We start from the raw sequence: 23,262 nt of genomic DNA, 5'->3' as shown, positions 1-23,262 counted from the left end.
ACATTGATTTATCTACTAAGCGCATAACGAAGTGGAAGGTAAAACCACCACCAACAAAAAAACCTACTGCTCTATTTTTTTCCCCACTAATTTTGTCATGGTTCCAAGAATAACTCCCGCAAGAGCAATAAAAAACCACATGCCTTTTCACTTCAGTTTTTCAGTAAAACTTGAGTTTCTAGCATTAGAATTAAGTAAATAAGTAGTGACTTATAAACTTGAAAACAAAAGAAAAAATAAATATTAAAAATTCAAGCTTCATTTCAGAAATTAATATAACAGAATTAATATAATGAAAATAATAAAAATTGAAGGTTCTATTCTTAAGATTATGATACATATGGTACAATTTTAGGCTTATAACAGAGAAACTAGAAACAAAATCCGTAAATCTGTAAAATAAAATAAAATTAAAAAAAAAAAAAAGGCTGATCAAAGCATCAAATACAGCTGCTATGTTTTATGAACCCAGCCAAAATGCTGATCTAAACAGTCTGAGTGCTGGGACAAACTAAGTCCAAATCTGCAACAGGTTTTCAATTGCAGGATATGAGAATAATGAAACGTTTACTAAAACACAGCAAAAGATTAATGTGTTAATCTCTGCAAAGTTACCAACACATAAATTCACAAAGTACATCAATTCATACCTATCAACTTCAGGAGCAATTTAAAAGTGGCCTACCTAGGCTCCATATCACCAGGCCATCACATTTGGAAACAATTATGAACAGGTAAGAGCCATTCCAAATATTTGCTTAACCTGGATTCAATATCCACATGGCATCTGAGAGGTCCTGGGGAACTCGGAAGGAAACACTGACCTTTCTATATGATATATGCAATACGTTCAGAGTGGCCAGTCAAGCAGTTTTCCACTGAATAAAAGTAAAGTGAGGGTATACATAACAACCTTTTTATTTCAGATAAAAACATACTTTCTTTTTGGCAGCCATAAAAAGGAAAGGGGTGGGGAAAGGCAAGAAAGGGTGCATCAAGATGTTCATCCTGATCCTTGCACTACTACACATCATACAGCAGCTCTGTAACATCTCCACAGGCTAATACTTTATTAGCAAATATCCCCCTGCTTTCACATTTGTTGGCTACTTAAAAGATTGAGTATGTAAATGGAGACCAGAGAGCCAAGAGGCAAAGGGCTAGACAGCAATGCCCTGAAGACCTGCCCTACCCTGGCTGCACCGCTGCTGCATACCATCACAACCTGCAAGCTACACAAACAACAAGGATGTATGTCGTATTCTATATATGCAAAGAATAAAACACTTTACAATTGAGTTTATTTGCTCAGTAAACCACATTGTATCATCCGGAAGGACTCAAGTCTTGTTTGTTTGTTTTTTTTTAAACCAATTAGTAGATGTTAGCTATTGTTCTTTAAAACGCATGAGAAAATTATTTTTTTTAAAAGTTGAATACTGTGTTTCGTACTCCACATGTAACCGTTCAGGTATCTGAATTCTGAAGTAATCTGGCACCAGGATATTAAGTCGCAGGCAGCGCTCAAGTTATTTAATTCAATATATAGTGACTGCCGCAGATTAAGTGTTTATGGTTGGCCCACCTAGCTTCTGACAGAGCATGGAATGAGGAAGAAAAAGGAATTCAATGCAGGTAAAAACATGAACATATTTTCACATGCACAATACTAATTAACTCCGTGAATTGTTTTGTAGCAGCCAGCATGAACATTTTTAAAGATCCAGGAAATCACTGTTGTTCCAAGATGACAACAAACTACTACCCCACCATCCTGCAACTGCTTCCCTCAATGCAAATCTATCAATGTCTGCGAGCAAGCCTCAGCGTCAGTACTCGGGCGCTTTCCTGTGAATCAAACAGGTGCAGCAGGCTGATAGGAAAAAGATGGATGTCTCAGTCTTGCATCTGCAACGCTGTTATTGTACTCGACTAACGCAATAAAGTATAACGCCAGCGCCGGGTGTCATTCATCAATGCCGTGTGATGGTGTCAGGGAAAGAATTATGTTCTCTACTGACAACTTGTTTTAATGAAAATGTATTGCAATATTTAAAAAGTTTTCAAAGCAGACTTCTATTTATGACAGGTGACATATTTATGACTGTTATTTTTGATGAAAAATGTGCAACAAGAATAACATAATATTCAAAACAAAGAAATCAATGTAGTATGCCTCAACAAGTATTAATAGAGGAAGAGCAGGCAATTCAGTTACTTAAATGCTAAATATTGGAAAGCAAAGGTTGTAGATGATACCCTAAGGCAGCTTAGTAAGAATGTTTCAGGTTTACAATATTGAAGAATTGGAACAGTCCTTAACGAACAAATTGACTTCAAGAGTGATAGACACTGCTGTCCTCAAAAGCACCAAGTTATGACATTCCATATTTGATCTTGCTCTCAGTAAAACCCAAATGAAAGCAATGACAGCCAAATATATGGCAGAGTCATCAGCACTGCAATCTTCTTGAGTGTTCTTTTTGGGAAACGGAAAACTGAGGGGTTCAGTGTGGTTTGTTTGGCTTTGTTGTTTGTTTATTGTTTGTTTTTCATTTGTTTGTTTGGGGGGGCTGTTGTTGTGTATTTTAAAGCATTAACAGATGAAGTGGAAAATTGTATTATGAAAACTTTCCATAACATCTTAAAGATGACTGGCACAAAAATAAATAAATACTCTTTAAGTTTATAGTAAGCTTTCTAACCACCTACATATGGCTGACATGAGACCAAGCCCTGGTGCAATTTTTTTTTTTTCTGATCAGTATCTATAATATGCTACTTTGTTATTTTCTCAACTTTATTGATCATTTTTTGATTATATCAATTTCAGTTGAAAGACAGTTTTCATAAAATTCACAAGGAAAATAAGATCTTAATTTACCACTCTTAAATTTACAGCACATGAAACATCTCACTATTTGTGATCATACTGAAAATGGAAAGACTGTGAGAGGAAAAAAAAATTAAAACAATATTGAATTTTCCCAAATGGATTACTTAAGGATGTCTGTCAGTCACAAAAGCTGATAGTATCAGAACAGATGACGTGAAGCTAGTTACAGCATAAGTGTGAAATGTGACCATCACCCTCTCACTACTTTCTATTTATTTTAAATAACAGATGAACAGTCATTAATATTTACGGTATTACAAATCAGTTCAATAATGCCATCAGCAGACTGAAGTCAGATTAGGCAGCAGTTGGTAGATGGATGTCATCTGTCAGTGGCTCTTCTTCTAAAAGCTGCTAATACTGTCAGTGAAAATTACAGTCCACAAATCAAAAGAATGTAAGTGCTCGAACAGAAACACGTATGAAATCAGACAACTCCCTCTGGATTTTCCCCATGTTCTATTACCTCCATGATCAACTCACGGTTCAAGTGACAGAAATTGCTGAGAAAGCAAAACACTGCTTTCCTTCTAACTGAAAACTATACTTTGAGCCAGGGGACATATTTTTAGATAATTGAAATTAATTTTCCTTCCCTTTTGTCAAGCAACATTAAAATCAACCTCCTGTAAAGCAAAATGCTCACCCACTCTCGCACAGAGTAATGCAGGGCAAAGTTCATTGCTTTTACCAAAGTGACAAACTTGTTGTTTGGACACGTAACAAAATTATTTTCAATCACCAAATTCTGTAATATTAAACCATGGCTTTTTCTAACAGTACAAAAATGACAGAAAAGACCATGCAATCAGAACTTCAGTAATTATTCAAGTCAAAATATTGTTTTTACAGCACAAAATAATGCAAGTCTTAACCCACACAAGTGTCAAAGTGTTCCACAAAAGCATTAACTGTGGCAGAACACTTGAAAAGTACTTTCAAGTACTGAAAGGAAATAAAACATTTGCGTTTCTGCTAAACCACTGAGAATATAAGCATTCTGAAATGAGGTGGTACCAGTAGGTGGGCCCAGAAATCATGCCTCCTCCCTTTCTTTTCTTTTTTTCTTTTTTTTTTTTTTTTTTACAATCCTGCACAAACAGCAAATGAGCAACAAAATAAACGTATACTCCAAGACAGTAAAACTCAGACAGGGATTTTATTAAAAAAGTGTGCCATTTGCATGATAATGGGGGATAGCTACCAAGAACTTCAAATGAATGACCTGTGTGCAGCAGTCCTGGCTGGGTGCCAGCCGGGTATGCAGCAGTCTGTGGAAATGCAGGGCCAGATGCCTCCAGAGGCAAGTTAGGAGCAGGCCCTCACATGAGGGCTGTGCTGGCCTGAGGGTGGCCAGGAGGTGAAGGTGGGAATTGCTCCCCTCTGCTCAGCCCTTTAGGGAGCAGGTCTGGAGCTCTGTGTCTGCTTTGGGGCTGCGCAGCAACAGGCAGCAGCGGCTCTGGTGATGACATGAACCGTGGCCACGGTTTGAAGCACGAGGAGATGCCAAAGGAGCCATGCTTGTTCAGCTTTAATAGGAGGCTAACAGAGGAGATTGTTGTCTTCAACTGCCTCAAGGGAGGACAGAGAGAAAAGAACGATGGAGGTAAAGGGTGGCGGGAGGAGAGGCACCACACACACCAATTGCAACACCAGGAACTCAGATTAAGGACCACAATTTCCACCAAGGAAATAAACACTGCAACAGGTGCCCAGGGAGGCTGTGCAACCTCCATCCTGGGAGACACAGACTGCCCAGGCCTTGTGCAAAGCAGCACAGTTTGGAGCAGGGGGTTGGACTGGATGACTCCAGAGGTCCTTTCCAGCCTAAGCCCTTCTGCAATTCTGTGACTGTTTTGTTTCTTACTCTCCTTGGCTTGCACCTACATTTCAACATCGGATCAAAAGCCTCAGCCAAGGCAAGGTGCATAATTTCAGCCATAACAAGTGCAGTGAATCCACACATAATCCATCAGCTCAGCACGCTCCCTTTGGCCACGCTTAACCCAGCCCTCTGTGAGTCACCACTGCCCGCTGAGGGCTGACAGACCAAGGGCCCTGCCCTCCTCAGCACTCCCATCCCAAGGACCTCTGTCCTCTTCAGCGCTCCTGTCCTGCTCCGCATTCAGTGCCTCCCTGCACTGCCAGACCAGAGCCCTGATCCGCTGCTCTGCTCCGTCGGCTGGCAGGGACTGGAGCATGCAACACTGTGCCCCGGCCTTGCTGAGGAAGAGCTGTGGAGACAGCAATGAACTGCCAGCCTCCAGACCGCTCCTCGCAACAGGAGCTGTGTCTCTGCCCCTTCTGCCCCCTCCTCTTCCCCAGGCAGCCACCAACATACTCCCACTACTTCCCACCACCACCATCCTTTCTCCTGGCAGGGTGTTTTCGGCCAGGGTGTTTTCACAAATGACAATTCCTGCCGCCAGCACCAGGGAGAGGTGAAAGGCCAAGGCCTGACAAGGGCAACAGCTCCCCCACGCAACACCACAGCCTTGGATGCATTGAAATCCATCACAAAGACACACCTTTAGGACCCCAAGGGTTAATGGGTTAATCGAACTAACTTGTACAGGACATGCCATTAAGGGAGGGAATTTGCTGCCCCTACCAGTGGGCACTTCTCCCTCCGAGCACTGGAAGCCAGTGCAGTGGAGGGCATGAGCGCGGCCAAGGCACGGTGGTTTATGTTAGTTAGTTTGCTGCATATGTATCTTTTTCCTTATCCCAGGAAGTATTCTGATGCAGGCGTTTACCACAATCTCCACAAACAAGCCTCGGTAAGAGAAGGAATGCAAGAACTCAAGGCTCGAGATCGCCAAGCCTCTCACTGCCAGTCCTCTTTGCTCTGATTTTGCACTGCATTTCACTCGAGACAGGCCTGCTCAGCCAGCTACAACACACCTTGCCTTGCTGCAATCACACATTTAATAACAACAGCTAACCACCACAGTTCAGATCTGGCCATGTTCCAGAGCAACTGAGTTTTGATGGTCTACGTTTCCTCTACCAAACTGCCAGAGGAACCAACATGCTCTTATCTCCTGCTGCTCTGTTGCACACATTTTTTTTCTCTTTTACGTGCTTGTCTGGTTTTATCTGAAAAGAAACAGGATCAGATTTTCACAACAAATCCTGAGAGCTCACACTTGAAGCTGACTTCCTGCTCCCTGGAGAGGACATTTAAGATTCCCAAGGGACTTCAAAACAAGCTCTTGCAATAAAGCAGTAAGTAAAGCAGTAGAAGAAAAGTGACCACAGGTTATGGCTTTCACAAATAATGTCCAAAAATTGATTATTAGAGATTAGGGATGGAGATGTCCCCCACCCCTAGCTTTTCTTTACAATTTAGGTATCTTAACAGATTACAAATAATTTGAGTTGGTGGTGTTGGCTCTGTGGGATGTGCTCACCAGCCTTGTCACACCCCAGAAACGCTGCACCTGGCACTATGCTATATATAGTTAAATTATGAACATTCCCAACACCAGAGTTTAATGTGATAAATGCTCACTGTGTATCCATGGCCCCCCTTCCCTCACATTCACAGCCTTCCCAATGCCCTTTTTTCCACCCGGTGTTTCCTTCTAATAAAACTGCAAAGAGTGTAATCCACAGGCCATAGCCTACTGAGATGCTCATAACATGGAATCTGGAGCACTCCTATTAACTGAGTCATATTTAAACACAAGGATCTGGAGATCTTCTAACAACACCCTCTTTGTACGTATTGTTCTGCAACTGGGATAGAGGATGGCACATCCCACACGGTTCTGGGATTATACAGTTTAAAAGAAAAGGGAAAAAGAAAAAAGAAAAAAAAGAAAAAAAAATAAATAATAAAAAGCTATCCAGCTCAATTCCACAGAACTCCATAGGAAAAATAGGACTATATGGAAAAAAAGAAAACTAATCTATAGTACTGTGCATGTTCTCTGTATTCTACCACAGCTTATAAACCCCACCAAGTTCCAAAACTTGTATCCAAAACATAAGCAGTTATCATGAAAACAGTCTCAGATCATAGCTAATCAACTGAGGTCCCAGTCCACATCACGGTTATCAGACAGCTGGTGATGACAGAAAGAAATAGGACTTCAGAGGTTCTCACAAAACAGTTCAAAATTGCACTGCATCACTTTAATATAATATCTTGTACATAAAGATCTCAATCTTCAATTTTCTTAAAACTTATTTAAGGGTTTTTCTTCATATAACTGAACTTGTTCTTCAATTTTTTCTCCTAAAACTGTCATTCATTTCATAGATTGCATTGCATAATACTCATGTGGCTGAGAAGTCACCTCTAGCATAATTGTACTGTGTGGTTTTACATTCAGATCAACTAACAGACAGTATCAGCAGACAGTGAAAGTAATTAGCATCGTATTTTCTGTTTTAGAACTGATAAGCCTTGTTTCATATTTTTTTTTTCCACCAAAATAACAGAATCCACCAGCAATATCGGAAAGCAAGTAAGCAAGGACCACACACAGAAATCCCGTAAGTCAGGAAGGCACAGAGATGCCCTCCTGCTTGAAAAAGTAGGGGGTAGAGTCGGTGCCTGCCATAAACTGCACTGAAAAGGGCCATGAAAAGATTTTCACTGCAAATTAACCATGCTAATTTGAACAGAAAATGAAAAATATGAACAATTAAAAATGGCTTCATTCCTGAGATTTGCATCAAAGTCTTCAGGTATTAGGAATGGAGAGAAAAATCATTAAAGAGCAATCTGTATTAACAAATAACTTGATGGGATGATTGTCTAGGATGAGGTTGGTTCCTTTTTATATTACATGAGGTATTTTAAAATGTTGGTTTTGAAAAATTTATGGTTTTCAATTTATAATAAATAAACTAACAACAACAAAAAAATGCAGCAATTTGCTTTAAACATAGCCATATCATTGTGATACAGAAACTGTGATAAATGCCTTTTTAAAATGTTCTCAGATTCTCATTAATATTTCATTAGTGATATAAGAGTCTTAATGTGTTATGAAAAAAAGATCAAAATTGAATTTTTACCACCACAAAATGATTTTGCAGAGTGTTCTGATTTTAATGGTCTGGGACTGATAACAATCCTCCATAATGTTTAGAAAACTAATTTTAGCTTGCCTGTCTCCATAAACAGAGGCAGTCTTGTTCCTCCAGGAAACAACTCCTGGAAGGCCTCTTACATTGTCAGCAGCAAGTCTCCTATTGTGTCCCAAAACAGCAGAGAAAAGCAAAGCTTTAAATATTTGCAGGTGCCAAACACACATTAAAAGAATGAAGAATGTTAAAAAAAAAAAAAAAAAAGAGAGAGAGAGAGAGAGAAAAAAAGACTAAAGCAACAAAAAAGGCACTTCTAAAAAATATTTCTCCTGTTGCAATAATTGACCTACTGCTCACTCAATAGCTCAGGCCATGAAGAAGCCAGCATACTCACTGACGTTACAACACTGACCAAATTCAGATAAATTCAAACCTCTAACTTTTTTCACTACTTTGAAAGTTTGACAATAACAAAAGTAGTCATGTTTTGTGTTAAATAGCATTTCCAATGCACCCGTCAATAGCTGCCATTGCAAGAAGGGACAGATTAGGGAGGAGGTGAAGATGATTTTGTCTCAATTATAAAATTGAAGGATTGAAACAAGACTAAGCTTGTAGGAAAAAGCAACAATTTTTAGAGTTAACTGGAGCATTTAGAGGGGGAAAAAAATACATTCTTGAGGCAGAAAAGCACTTTTGTAGCTCCACAAGTTGACCAAAACAAGGCTTCACGGAAAGTGCCTCATTTCAGTAATTTCATCCTACGTTCACCAAGCCAAGGTAGTAAAAGGTTTTTACTACTACTCTTATAATTCCCCATCTGTCAGTACTATTCTTCAGACACACACCCATGCGTGTAATGATTTTAGCAAAAGACTTTATTTCTGGAAGTGGCACTATAAAAGATAAACTTAAAGCAAATTATATTATTTTCTTTTCAATAATAAGAGAATCTGGAGGATCAAGTGATTAAACCAACAAGTATACATTTTAGGGACTTTTTCAAGCATCAGCTTGAATTCAGTAATTGAGCATATTTTTCATTAACCACTAGAGGTCACACAGTAACCATGGCAGTTATCCAAAAGATCAGAGGCTGCGAAAACCTTAAGGTCTGGGAAAATTAGAATACAGGGGTACTCACTGATTTGCACTTACAAACAAAATTGTCCAATTAATCTGAGTAGTCTTTCAATTTCCTGATAGGATTCAATGAACTTGAATGCTCACATACCCCTGTAAAAGTTAGAACTGTGATTTAACTTCTCAAATGACATCTAATAATAATGCAAAACAAAATCTGAGCTTAGTGCCCTTTTGAAGGTGTTCCTAATTTCTTCAAATATTCCCTCACTTAAAAACTTGTATTCAGACAAAGGGGCTTCACCTGTGACTCTAATTAACATTAAAGAACCACACTAAAGCTTGAATATCCTAATAGTCACTCTATAGTCAGTTTTTGAGATTTGACGTACTAAGTATTCAATAACAACAGAAATAGTAATGAAACAAGTTGTAACCCAAATACATTAAATCCATTATGTTTTTAAGCTTGCTCGGGGCACAATAACTTTCACGCTCTTAAATTTGACTGGGTACACTGTCATCAAAATTTAGGAGCACTAGGTCAGGTCCCGCAAATTACTTGCGTGTGAGAAACTCACTAATACTACTAATGACAATCCAGTTTATTTAAAGCACTTGTGGAAGCACTATTTGCAAAGTATTAAAAACTTCTGTGTTCTACAGTTAATTAAAAATTCCCTTAAAAGTTACTTCAAACCTTTCAAAAAGGCACCCTGCGCACACAAATTCAGAGCGAGAGTGCTGTAAAGCCCATGAGCCTGAGCTCCCTTCATATTAGATTAAATCGTAGATCAGTACACAAAGACATTTCATGAACTGACTCACTTGTTTTTATTCCATTTGCTCCAGCACACAGTACGTTTGCTCTTTGGAGAAATTTCATTTAATTATATTCCAACTATAAAAGATAAAGACCTGCATATGAGTCTTTTACTATTGAAGTGCAATAACGCCGAGGCATTAAGCTGCCCTCTAACCCTAGGAACTGGTCCCACCAGAACAGGTGCTGCTGCTGACTGGCACTACCTGTTCTGGAATAAGTAAAATATTTCACTCCCTAAAGCTCTCAGTCTGGTACGTTTCAACATTAAAAAAAAAAAAAAAAAAAAAGGAACAATAATAATGAGGAGCAGTGAAACACTGTTTGTAACCTGAATAATAATTTCAGAAGGTTCAGCACCCACCATGTTTGTCAGCACAACAGACAAAACGCTACCAAAAGCTCATGAGGTGCGTGTTAAACTACAGAGGCAGCTCCCCACAACAAAACAGAAATCTCACAAGCAAAGAGGTCAGAGGCTTTTCTTGCAATCCAATTCACACCACAAGTTTCATGAGCTCAAAAGAAATATTAGAGAGAAAAAAGAAGCCACCCCAGCTTTACCTGCCCACAAGTTTGTATACGTACACATACATACTCACACACGGGTTACAAATCAGCAGACTGCTTTCCACTTCATATTAACAAAGCAAGTTTTACATTCTTTATACGAATTTTGGAAGTAAAGATTTTTTTAAAAAAAAAACAGCCAAACACAAACCTGCTTTTTCTTTGCCTGTCTTTTCTGAGCATCCAATGTAGCTGACTTAAAGCTAAGAGACTTGGACTGTCTCCTAACCTTCACTGAATCTCTCCGACGATCGTATGAAAAAGACGACGACTTCTTTGTAATTTTCCTCTTAGGTATGTCTGCCATTTCATCCAACAAAATGTGGGATCTTCAAGTAAACAGTGTCCCAAGAAAACAAAGCCTCAGTACCATCAAGCTTCCAACTGAGCTTAGAGCGAACAGTCTTCAGTCCTGTAGGAAGTGAAGCAACCTCCAAGGAGTCGAGCCCACCTAAGAACAATCTTTTTCCAGCAGGATGTACAGATGAAAAAAGGCGATGGTCCTGCAATGCTGCGTGTCACTGAAGAGCAGGCAGAACTCCTTCTTGCTGTATAAACTCAAACAGGCTTCAGCAGTGATGCTAATCTGAAAAATGTAGTGACTATCCTGCTGAGCACGCTGAAGGTGAACGGAAGGTAGTTCCCTACACACCAGGAGGGTGTGGAAGTACACCAACAGGGTGTGGGGATGAAGCAGAAGACTTTGGGTTCAAAGCATCTTCTTAACTCCTTCCTTTCTAGGCTACTACTCACAAGGTATCTGAAAAGTCAGGCTGCTGAAAAGTTCCCCCCAAAAGACAGCGTTATTTTCTTATTCTTGGACCCAAAGCACTTGCTGAAGGAACCTTTAGCATGAGATGGCTGCCCCATTCACTAGAGACCCTATTTATCCTGATTCAAGTCATCCCTTTGTCAGGAAGGCTATTCACACTACACATTACTTACGAGGTACTTAGCTACTGAGCCTCCTAGAAAATGACGTCCAAGCCTATGTATGAATCCTACTGTCCTTTGTGGGAAATAACTCTGAAGTTACAGCACTCATTTAAGACCTATTAGTCCTGATGGATAAGAGGGCAATGTAAATTAATTCCCAACCCAGTGACAGTGTGGGAATCTTATCAGACAGCTGAGATTGCAGCTTTTGTACCAGGCCTGTGTTTAGGTAGGAATGTTTCCCTTGCCTAACAGATTAGTCAAGGAACACTACGAGGGTGTAGAAGCCCAAGACTCCCTGCTATTGGTTTTGATTAACGAAAACATCTCCAAAGCGCAAAGTTGCACTGATGGGAATGTGCTTGCAAATCTAACAGCGTCAGATTCAGATCTGGGTTAAAAGACAAAAAGGAAAACTTTCTTTTGACAAACTTATGCCACTGTCCAGGGTCTTCTCCAGAAACTTTTCCTTAATTTATTCATGACGCTATTTCACGTACAAAGCAACCGTGAATAATTTATACTTGCAGGATTATCCATTACTATAATTAAGCTTTAATATGGGTCAGTCCTCTAGTGTACGAGCCTCACCATACCTATTAGGAAATATCTGTGAAGCTATTGCTGTGAAGTGTTTCTTTTAAGACCTGATGATATCAGTGAGTAAGAAGATAATGAATTCCCACAACAAACCTTAACTGCAGGTTTTTTTCTTTTGTTGTGGGATGAATAACACACCTCTAGGACAAAGTGATTTTGCTAGAATTATTGAAAAGATATCAGAATATCATGTATTTATTAGCCATAATGACCTAATTCTAGATTCACTGTGAGATTTACACTGTGAAGAATTATAAAACAGTATTACAAGATATAGAAAGAAAAAATCAATTATTCATAGTTTTTGTACAAAGTGTCTCTTAATTGTGATGAGTTTATAATACGGTAGCAGCCATCATCCATAGCCACATAATGACCTTCAGCACTACCAGTATTAGACACTGAGAGCACCATCATTTCCACACACTTTTCACTGAAGTTTAAAGAGATTCCTAGCTACAAACAGTTTAAGTATTTAAATTACCAGTTCCCCTGATTTACCAGCATCATCTTTCTGAAGAGTAAAACATAATCAGTTAAGCCAGCATAATGCGTACTTTTAAACCACGACATCTCAAAAACAATTACAGCCCTTTAAAACTTCTTTAAGCATCTGCACCATCTGCCAAAAATCACAGATATTCTGATACACCATAAAAATTAAGGTCAAGGAACGTCTGAAAGCCTTTCATGGGTAGCTACTCCTATCAGTTAGGCTAATTGTGTTTATTTGAAAAAAAAAAAAAGGCAGTACTTTATCCAAGAACTGTATCTCCTTTCATTTGGTTTGCTAATGAAAACTTTGAAATTATGGGAAAAAAATGAAATTACGCAGTGGCTCGGGTTGGAAGGGGCCTTAAAGCCCATCTAATTCCAATCCCCCTGCCATGGGCAGGGACACCTCCCACCAGACCAGGTTGCCCAAAGCCCCATCCAGCCTGGCCTTGAACATCTCCAGGAATGGGGCATCCACAGCTTCTCTAGGCAACCTGTGCCAGGGCCTCACCACCCTCTGAGAGAAGAATTTTTTCCTTAGATCTAATTTAAGCCTACCCTCTTTTAGGATCTTGCACCAAAAGGGCAGAGAAGAATTCCTCAACATCACTGGTGATTTTACAATCACCTACAGTTTGCCACTACCATCCTCTGTGCAAGGCTGAGAGTGCTGGTCCATTTTGGTGGCTGGAGGCAGCAGGAAGTCCCACCACCTGGTACAGCACCAGGTGCCTGCTTCTTCCCTTCCCTGCCCTTGCTTCACCTCAGGGACCCACCGGTGACTCCACAGCCACCAGCAGCCTCCCTGCACTGACAGGGAAGGTCTGACCCTGCTCTTCCTCCTGCTCACATTCCCACCCTCCCTCTTCTTCCTTCACACCTCCACCACTCCCAGCGGCAACGTCCTCTCCCTTTCTCCACCACCTTGCCAGGTCCTTTGGTGGAACAGCAGAAAAGCATTCAGTTATTTTTGTAAAGGTGAGTCCTCTGGTGTTCTGGTGAATTAAGTGGCTGAGAGATAGGGTCAAAAGAGTGCCAGAGCCTGCACGAGGTCAGTGGCAGGAGGGGACAACAATGTGAGAAAGAGGAAAGCACAAGGGCAAGCTGCTGGGAGCCTTATTTTCTCCTGTTACATCTCACAGAGCCATAGCTTGCAGCCTGAGCCATGTTTCCAGAGATCTATTACAAAACCAAGAACATTTTCCCAAATATAATAGCTAGCTCGGAACTCATTATCTTGTGTATCCAATTAAAGGAGTCTTTCACTGAAAGCACATCACATTTGCCAACATCTTACTTCATGAAGCACACTATTGTGTACTCCCGCTGTAGCACGGGACACTTCTGCAACTCCCCAGCCAGTGTTTCACTACCAACGTTCGGCTTCGCACACAGCAATGGAGTTTGTCACTCCAGTATTCAAATCCCCTCTTCACTTTCTTCCAGGGCAATTGCAAATATGCGCAACCACGGACGTTCTACTTTCCATGACACACTTGTCCATAAGACCCTTTTTTTCATCCTGTGGTAGGTTTGTGGGTTATTGGATTACACTAACAAGTCACTGTTGCTGAGGTCTTTCTTTCTGCACAGAATTCCAGCAGATTTGTCAGGCACAACTTTCTTTCACAACACTGTTGTGGTCTTCCCCAGTATATCATGTTTATGCATGAACCTGCGATTATTTAAAGAACAGTTTTCACCAAATTATTTAATTTGCAGACGTCAGCCCTACCCACAGCTCTTCAGATCTCCATGGAAACTAACTTCCAAGTAATAAAATTGTCTCAGTTTCATTCCCCTCTTACCTGGGAGTTGCTAATGCATTGATACAAGTACTTCAGTAATTCAGCAAGGGAATTTGCATATTGCAGCTTATCCCCCAAATAAACTCAATAGAGATGCTGTCTTTACAGAGCTACAAAAAGTAAACGAGATTAAATGAGAGTAAATTTGGAGGACAGCACTGAAAGGGATATAAAACTCAGATGGGATAAAACCTTTAGTTCGCTCTAACATCTCTTAGTGACTGGAACATCCACATGTTTTGGTATTAGTATATTATGCCCTGTTTTTCCTCAGTTCCATAGGAGTCAGTCTCATCCATAAGTATTGTGAAGTTAAAATTTATTTTATTAGAAATATTACAAGCGTCTTAATTCGATTATTTGAGAGAACACAAAGTTTATGTTTGGAGTCTGTTATTTCCAAATATGTCTTCATTAAATACCAGCTATCTAAAGGACATCGATTTTTCCCTTGCTTTAAATCCATCAGCAAGACGAACCTAAAAATCTTTTGGCCATACCACTAATAACGAGTCAACAGTGTTAAAGCTAGAAAACCTGAGACATTAAAACAGAGACATTCTGGTTTATCCATTTGTCAGTTAAAAACAAATTGTCAGTTCTGTCAAAATGTATTTAAAACGAAACATGCTGCAGAATACCAGATGACATGAAAAGTTAATCATTAAAGTTTTTAAATTGTCTTACAGAAAAAATCATGGAATTGTTGTATGAGAGGTTTCTTTCCCAATATCAATACTTTCCCAAGCTCAGCTGCAGAAGTTATTTTAAGCTGTTACAAGAAAAGAATGCCTTATGCTCAAAATGTGTTTTGCCAAGTCACTTATGAGTAACAACAAATTGTTTCAAGGTCATTCTGCTTTCCTGGGATACAGTGACAGAAGTCACAGAACAAAATGAGAGGAGCTGGACACTGTAGCAGAGAAATACGGCAGTAGTTAAAAATTAATTCTATGGCAGTTTTTATGAAAAAAAGGAAAGAGAATGGCATTCAAAGTATATATTTGAGTAGTATTGGGGGCATTTTCAGGTTCTGGTATCAGATTTGCTAGGTATTTGCTGGTATCAGATTTGCTAGAACCCTAGATGTTCTAGGGTTTTAATCTGCAAAAGGCACACAAACTTTAAAAGCACAACAAAGCATGTTCTTATCTGTTTACGCTCTTAGGGTTAAATTCTTTAGTTGCCAAGTCAAAGAAAATTCAAATGTAAATGCAGCTGTAAGTTTGCTTAAATGAGGCAGAGAGACCCAAATTTAGAACAAACAACACTACTTTGATTATTCTGATTATGTGCTGATGGAAATCTAAAGATAACACAAGTTTATCTGTGCAACTTTCATCAAGTTCCAAAGCTCCTTAACATCATAGAGAACACACAGGCACCGGGTTACCAGAATCTCATTCTTTCAATGAGCATCATGTTGTCACCGGTCTACCCAGAATTTACTATAGAACTGGGGATCTTGCATAACTCTCCCAGAAAGTAAGAGTGACAGACCAAAAATCAATGGCAGCAGATACTGCAGCCACAGCTCTCCAGTCTCAAGGTGGCCTTTAACCTTAGGACCGTCATGCATTTGCTTAAAATAGAGTTATTTCTGTGTTGGTTTCAAGTTCACATTTGTTACAAACAGAGTCATCCTTTCCGAAGCCACATTTTGTGTATCACATGCCTCTGCTTTCCAAGAGGAAGTAAACAAAACAACAGTATTATTTGGAATTGACCATATGTTTAACACAAAAACCAAAAGTTCATTTCCTTTCCACTGTGCTGGGAAAATATAATATGCCTAATTCTCCTAAAATGCCTTCATATTATGTGAAGAAACTGGTCAGGCTTTCTCCTATCATGACAGAAACAAGCAAGTATTAAATTTACAATAATCCTAACAGAGCATGTAGGTCTATACGAAAAGGGGATGCAAATGAATTGCAATTGATCTCACTGAATTTCATCTGCAATTTAATTATTTAAATTAGCCAACTCTAGATTATGAACATTTATGAACTCTGTTTTGACACAAATCTATTAAATTAATGTTAATATTTAATTAATGAATGCTCATATTAAATGAATATTCATCCTATTTCCACTGGCAGTATTTCACTCAAAAGAGCAACGTTTTTTTTTTCAGTGTCTTCTAGGAATTTCAAAGTATGCCTCACCAGCACTAAGCACCAACATCGCCAACACTGACCCAGATACTACCAACATGCAGACGAACACCATGGTAAGCACGAAAGTTCACTTCAGACACTACAATCAATATTGCTCCATTTGGTATGTCTGCACTAAGTGGACATAAATATGAATTACGTAGGGTGCAGACATGACCAAATATTTGAAAATGGCAAATCCAGCACAGAAAGCCCATTTTTCAGTTTAGAGAACATTGCTCAGACTGTAACTCAAGTATACACCAAAATACAGCAAATTAACAGTAGTTATTTTTGAGAAGTAGAGTGTTGAATTTATTAGGACAGTGATGAGTGAAATCATAAGATGCAAATGCTTTTACAGCTAAGGGTTGCTAATCACAAGCTAAAAAAAAAAACTAATACATTGGGGTAAATGAGTTTAATAATAATTTTCCTTAGCTACATACCCTGCAATGTTTCAAACAAGCTCTATTTGTCCAGCTGCTTGCCAAAGCCGATGACTGTTAATGGCAGCTCCTCATTGCTTTCTTGGGAAGGAAAGCCTCTAATTTCTCAGAAATGTTGTAGCTACACCGAGAACAGACATTGTGGTCTGTAAAGTTTTTCACTGAGTAACAGCCTGAGCATTACTAGGAAGGAAAGAATTACATATAACTGTACATTTGTGTGTGTTTTTTTTTTAATTGTCCAAAATACAAGTGATATTTTCAGTGAAAATTCAATTGGGAGTAAATAATGTTCATACACACACTTTTAAAATAGGAGATGACACAACAATGTCTTGAATATTTTTTTCCTTAGACAAACAAGAGTCTATGCGACCCCTGAATAAGTACTTCCATGTAATACACAAAGTATGAGGATCACTGAAGTGTCCATGTGCTTTGATATGCCAGGAAAAAACATTACTAAGGATAGTGGTTGGGTTCTGTTTAGTTGGGGGGGACTTTTTTTTTGCTGCTGAGAATGTCTACCTAGTAAGAACTGAACTGAAGTCATCCACTATGTAATCATCCAGCTGGAAACCTGACAAGTTGACATATGTTTCTTTGAAAACCTTCAAATGAAAGGCTACTTCTACAAGTAACAGAAATCCAAATAAAAGTTTATTAACCTAACTTGAACATATTGTTCTAATCACTACATGGACAACAAGAACCAGGAATTTTTAAAATAACTGAAATAGGCTATGCGTTCACTAAAAGCAAGTTGAAGGGAATTGTTTCTCCTTTTGTACTGGTACAGAGATCTTGGACATTCATCATTCATCTGCCCAAGCATTTCAAGGAGCTTGCTCAAAAAGTAAGGAAAAGAAAAAAAAAAAAAAAAAAAAAAAGACTTCCCACTTGTATTCATGAAGGGTGAGAGGGAGGGAGAATACTGATGCATTTCCATTGGAAACTATCTTCCATAACAAAACCTAGACATTTTTTTTAATTGCAAGCATAAAAAAAAGATTTCCATGAAAACACTATCCACGTGAGCATTTATTAACTTTTGCTTTAATTGCTTTAATACTGTTACTGCAAATAACTGCATTAACCAAGTTTTCATCGCCAACATTATGTGTAGTGACATTGTGTAGTATGAATGTCGGAGTTGCATGCCAGCTAATTTAGAAGGCATTATGCACTTTGTCAGTGAACTACATTAAAAGGCTTAAGGAAAGCTGCTTCAGAAAGGAAGAAACAGCTTAGCAAAATCAAACTTTTCCGTGTAGTTTGTTTTGTGTACTTCTTTTTTTTTTTTTTAGGGGGCAAACAACACTGAACTTTGCAAATTATTCCAAAGAGCAACTGGTTAACCCTTACTCTTCTGTTCTGTTTTACCAAGTGACATAAGAATTCCAAAATATGGGGACAGAAAAAGCTAAATAAAGTCACCCTATAAGCCTGCACGTTAATGGGAAGGACACCGTCACAAAGATACTTCTCTTATTCCATTCAGAACAGCTGCTGTCTCTAAGGATCTTTGTATTTGTTATAGGATAGAACACTTTCTCCATGGAGACACTGGAATAGGGGTAAATATATTCCTCACATTTCTTAGAGTTCTGTTTTACTAATATAGTTGACTATAAAGAGTGAAAAGTTTAGCAAGAGGACAGGCTGGTCCTTAGCTGCTTCACATTCTATACTGTGCTTGTATGACATTGCACAAACACTTGTGACATAGAAGCAATATATAAAACACAAACTGTAATATTTTTCACTGTGCGAACAGTGCTTACATCCAAAGAATCATGATAGCAGCAAACTGATTTTCAGACGTACACATGACAGGTAGTAAATAGCACAACCATCTTTGTCACCAAGAATGTAAATATCTTCCTTGTGAAAATGAAATGAAAACTAAGGTATTAAGTTTTCAGTTTTGCAATATTCAGGATATTTTTGTCCCAGTTAAAGAAATTGTATAGGCTTATGACTTTGACTATAACTAAAATACAGACCTCAGTGATAATTTAAAAGTTTAAACATAATCTGTTTTTAAACAAGATTAGCTGAATTGTGTGTATACATACAAAATATTACTAATTGAAGTTATACTCAGAGCCTTGCAGTAATGAGACCTATATCAGGTTCTGCTAACACAGAACTAGCAGATACACTCGATATGGAGGAAGCACAAGACGCAATGCTAACAATCCAAAACTACAGGGAAGCAGGAAGGTCAGCTGTAAAATGCAAGATAGGAAACTGAAAAACAATGACTAACGACTGAGATGCTTGAAGAGAATCAAATGTGAAGGTCAACTGAGAATGATAAATTCAAGGATATAAACCAATATAGCACGGTGCATGTTTGTATTGCACCTTCCTAATCAATCCTACAAGGTCTTTAAAAGAAAATAAATAAATAAATAGCTTATAAATGCTACCAGTACAGATATGCCAGATTCACAAAATCAGAGGAAATGAGCTTGGCAAACACGGAAATAAATACTACTAGCTATTAGGTATCTTGTCCATCTGTACACAAAAACAATATTGCAATAATGACACTGCTTGTTTCAGTTGCAGTCAAGAGTTTTTCAGCTATTAGTCATGCACACATAAACACCCACAGAGTTTCACTGGGCGGAATTACCCCACTTGAAGGCGGCAAGCTAAGGTAACAGCCAACAAATGAGGTCTTGAAGTCACCAGAATTTAAACTTCTCCTTTGAAAGGGAGGAGCACGTGAGGAGCTGAGAAGTGCATGATTCAAATAATTCATAAGCCATACTTCTATATGTGTGTGTGCATGTGCATGTATACATATATATTTATATATACGTAGTTAGTGACAGCTTCCACCAGACTCCTTGAGGCCCGTAAGCAAAAGCTAAACTAATCATACAACTTCAGGCCTTGAATATGAGATAACTAGCTGGAGGTTTTAATTAGCTTTTCATGAAATGTTAGATGGGCACTATTTTTATTGAAGAAATTCCTGAAAACTCAGCTCTGTTACTCTATACAGCTTGAGTAATCCCAATATTTCAGACAGCGAGGAGTCTTCATGTCCCAAGACTCCTCTCATAATTTTTATTTATAAAGTCCTGGTTGAAATAACCAAGACAATTAAGTCTTGTCACAAGAAATGACTGCAGGCAAAGTATTTATTTCTGAAAAATTAACTGAAGAGTCATCATTTGGCCTCTTTTCAAGGAGTATTCAGAGTGCCTGTTGCTTCCAACAGAGGCAATTACAGATCCTGTCTGTGAAGGGAGCAGGGTCCTAAAGCACATCTCCAGACTGAAGTCCGCATCAGGCTCAGGCACTCTCCAGACCTTCAGCAAACCTCTGCAACTTTGCAGAAAAGAGTGGCATATTTACATAAGCCTTTACTGTTTGCCACAGTGTTTCTTACCTTACCCTTTCTGAATGTGTAATTTAAAGACAGCTGTATCCATAAGCTCAATCAACCAACCAATAATGAAAAACCTCCTAGATGATGGTGACCTAAATCTCTACTTAAAAAGCACACACAGTGACCAACAGTGTATAGCTATTTTCTGAAATTCTGTATATCCAGCAATTCCACCCAAACAGATTTAAAAAAACAATCAACCCTCCACAGTTTAAAAAATGCATTCGTTTTTCATATATTCAATGGATAACATGAAGCTAAAAACTTACGTATTCAATTTTTTGGTTTTGGATTATCGTTCCCCTTTGAGATTTTTATTTTTAGTATTTCAGCTCATTTTCTTACTTTAAATTTAAAAAAAAAAAAAAAGCACGATTTAAATAAGATAATTCCCGACCTTTTTTGAAAATCATACCAGTAACAAACTCCTACACCCGTCAAGCAAGCTGTATCAAAACTAACACCTTTGCACTGTTTGACTCCACCTCCAGACATGTACTGGAAGCACAGAATACTGTCCTAACCACGTACGGTGCACGCTGGGCTTCTTTCATAGCTATTTGTACTTACACGGTCTTTATCATCGGCTACATCACAAAGAATGTCATCCAGATCTAGGATCCCACCATCCCCATGCTCCAGTCGATGTACTTGTATCCAGTAGTTTGGATCCTGCATAAAAGGCAGAAAGAAAAAATATATATACACATATTTTTAAAATAGGAAAAAGGTTATTCACACATACAGTTACCATTGCAATCCTATGAATGTTCAACATTAAAAACACCCATTTAAGTAACATACCTGTAAGGAAATGTAATTGAAATATAAAGCCAAAGGTGTTTTTTTTAATCACCCACATACATACGTACGTACACTTCCCACTTTCATCGGACAGGCATGATTCAGTGCCATCGCTGACAGAGAAGAAAAACGTTCCTGCTGTTACCAAATGTATATACATATATATATGATATATATATAAAAGCAAAATACATCCTCCTCAAAATGAACTATCTCAGCCAGTGGTCAACAGGTCCAAAGCTGTACAAGAAAGCTGTAATGTCTGTTTGTTTGTCTTGCATGTTTTTTATGTGACTGTCGTAATGGTTTGACAGCTTATCTTACAGGTAGAAATCAAAAATCACGGTGGTATCAAAGAGCTTTCTACCTACGTTTTGGTAGAGTTGGTAGATGGGGTATCTGAATATTAGACAGGGAACACTCCATATTTTAACTCAGAAAAGACAGACACACACAGACACACGTGTGTGTGTGTGTGTTTGCGTACAGATATAAATGTCTACCAGTAACTGGGAAAACTGGCTTTATAGTCTTCACCATTAATTCTGACACAGAAGGAAGCCATAACTGACTGAGTGATGATGCACCCACAAAGTGCCTGCTGCATACTGCTGTATCGCCTGGCTGCAGCCTGGTACTCAGCCTGCTGTTCTGAAAGGGTTTGTTTTCCAACAGGGAAAAGTTGCACTATAAACACACCACCTGAACACAATACATTACGTTTTCTTGCTCCTCAAATATTCCCCCTTCACAAAGCCAATGCCCTGGGCTGTTGTTACAGGTGGAACAGTAACAGAGCTTTGCTGCCTTTCACAGAACAGACACGACTGCAAAAACTGACTAATTTGAGGACCTTCCAACTTGCACCATCTTGCAAAGTGTGCCTGACTTCCTAGAAAGACACGAACTAGCATCAACGTCTTTTCTGGTATCAGTGTCTAGAAGGAAGAAAATAATAATAATAACAACAACCACCACCACCTTGAAAATCCCTTGATTTCTTAAACGACAGAACAGGACAAGAAATGGGACAAGCAGAATTCCTCTAAATCCATTTGTATTTTTAAATCTCAGGAGGACGTGATGTTTTGGACAACATGCTTCAGGGAAGAACATCAAGTGACATTCATTTTGTTTGTAATATCTGAGAACACGATTTCCAAAGTTTGAAAACTAACTTTGAATGCGATACGCAGCATAGATCTACAGTTTTGAAGGAATTTGATAACCGTGAAAGTTGCCTCATTTCTAACTATATCCAGCCGAAGTACTGCTGTAAATTATCACCATCAGATGCTCAGATTTCAGAATTACATTTTACAACCATTAGGCTATTCATTTCAGAAATTAAATTAGTGATGTTTTTCTCTAATTTCTGTAACTATTAAGATCATTACCTTAAATTTCTCCTAAGCAAGTATTTAGCACAAAACTAGCTGATTTTCCTAATGTATGGCTTCTCCCCACGCTGCAATTAGCATTGTAGCGCATTAGAGGAAATAACTCAGCATCTCTTTCTGTAAAGTAAAATTTCAGAAATAATTTAAAGCAGCACTACATTATTCACATTATCATGCATGCAGAGGAACTTCAAGATGCTAAGGAACTTCAAAGACCCTTAACAAACAAGTTCTAAAGCAAAGTCCACCGAAGACATGCCTTTGCAAATTCTGTTCCCAAGCTAAAAGGGAAGACCTTTCTTCATCGTCTATCCCATTATGAAATACTATTGTCTTTGGTACCTAAAGCAAACATTGAAGTACAGTTATGAAGACCCAGGCTTTGAAGACACGAGAGAACTGACAAGCTAGGAAGCGTCAAGGACTTGATTCTTGTTTCCACTGCTGATTACTCCAGCTCAAAACCCAGGCAAAACTGAACCATCAACCAGGCTTCATTGCAGAAATAGAAATGGAGAAACTAATTTGGGGTTTAAGAGAGAGTCCGATCCCTCACATTTCACACACATTACAATTTGTGTGTGCATCACTTAATCTTCTTGGTGAAAAATGAAACATTAGAAACAGAGAACTGCAATCCTGGCTCGGTGACTAGACTAAATCCATCAAAACAAACTGCACCCAAAGTAAGACTTCAGTACTCCTCTGGAGGCTTTTTTTTTTTTCCTTCCTACCACAAGTATTTCCCACCTCCAAGGCAAATATAAGGAAACGTGCAAGATTACAG

General features: G+C 38.7%; 1 protein-coding gene across 29 annotated transcripts in view; it reads right to left on the bottom strand.

Annotated features, from left to right (window-relative positions):
• PARD3 (par-3 family cell polarity regulator) overlaps window positions 1–23,262 on the bottom strand; it is a 444,355-nt gene that overhangs the window by 374,113 nt on the left and 46,980 nt on the right. For all 29 annotated transcript variants that reach the window (XM_035319147.1, XM_035319169.1, XM_035319161.1 and 26 more), the window contains exon 2: window positions 20,842–20,943. In XM_035319147.1, the coding sequence (XP_035175038.1) occupies window positions 20,842–20,943 (102 nt within the window). The remainder of the gene's footprint in view (window positions 1–20,841; window positions 20,944–23,262) is intronic.

This window comes from Oxyura jamaicensis, chromosome 2, assembly GCF_011077185.1.
Source record: "Oxyura jamaicensis isolate SHBP4307 breed ruddy duck chromosome 2, BPBGC_Ojam_1.0, whole genome shotgun sequence".
In the NCBI taxonomy this organism is placed as follows: domain Eukaryota; kingdom Metazoa; phylum Chordata; class Aves; order Anseriformes; family Anatidae; genus Oxyura; species Oxyura jamaicensis.
This window is presented reverse-complemented; position numbering and strand designations above follow the sequence as displayed.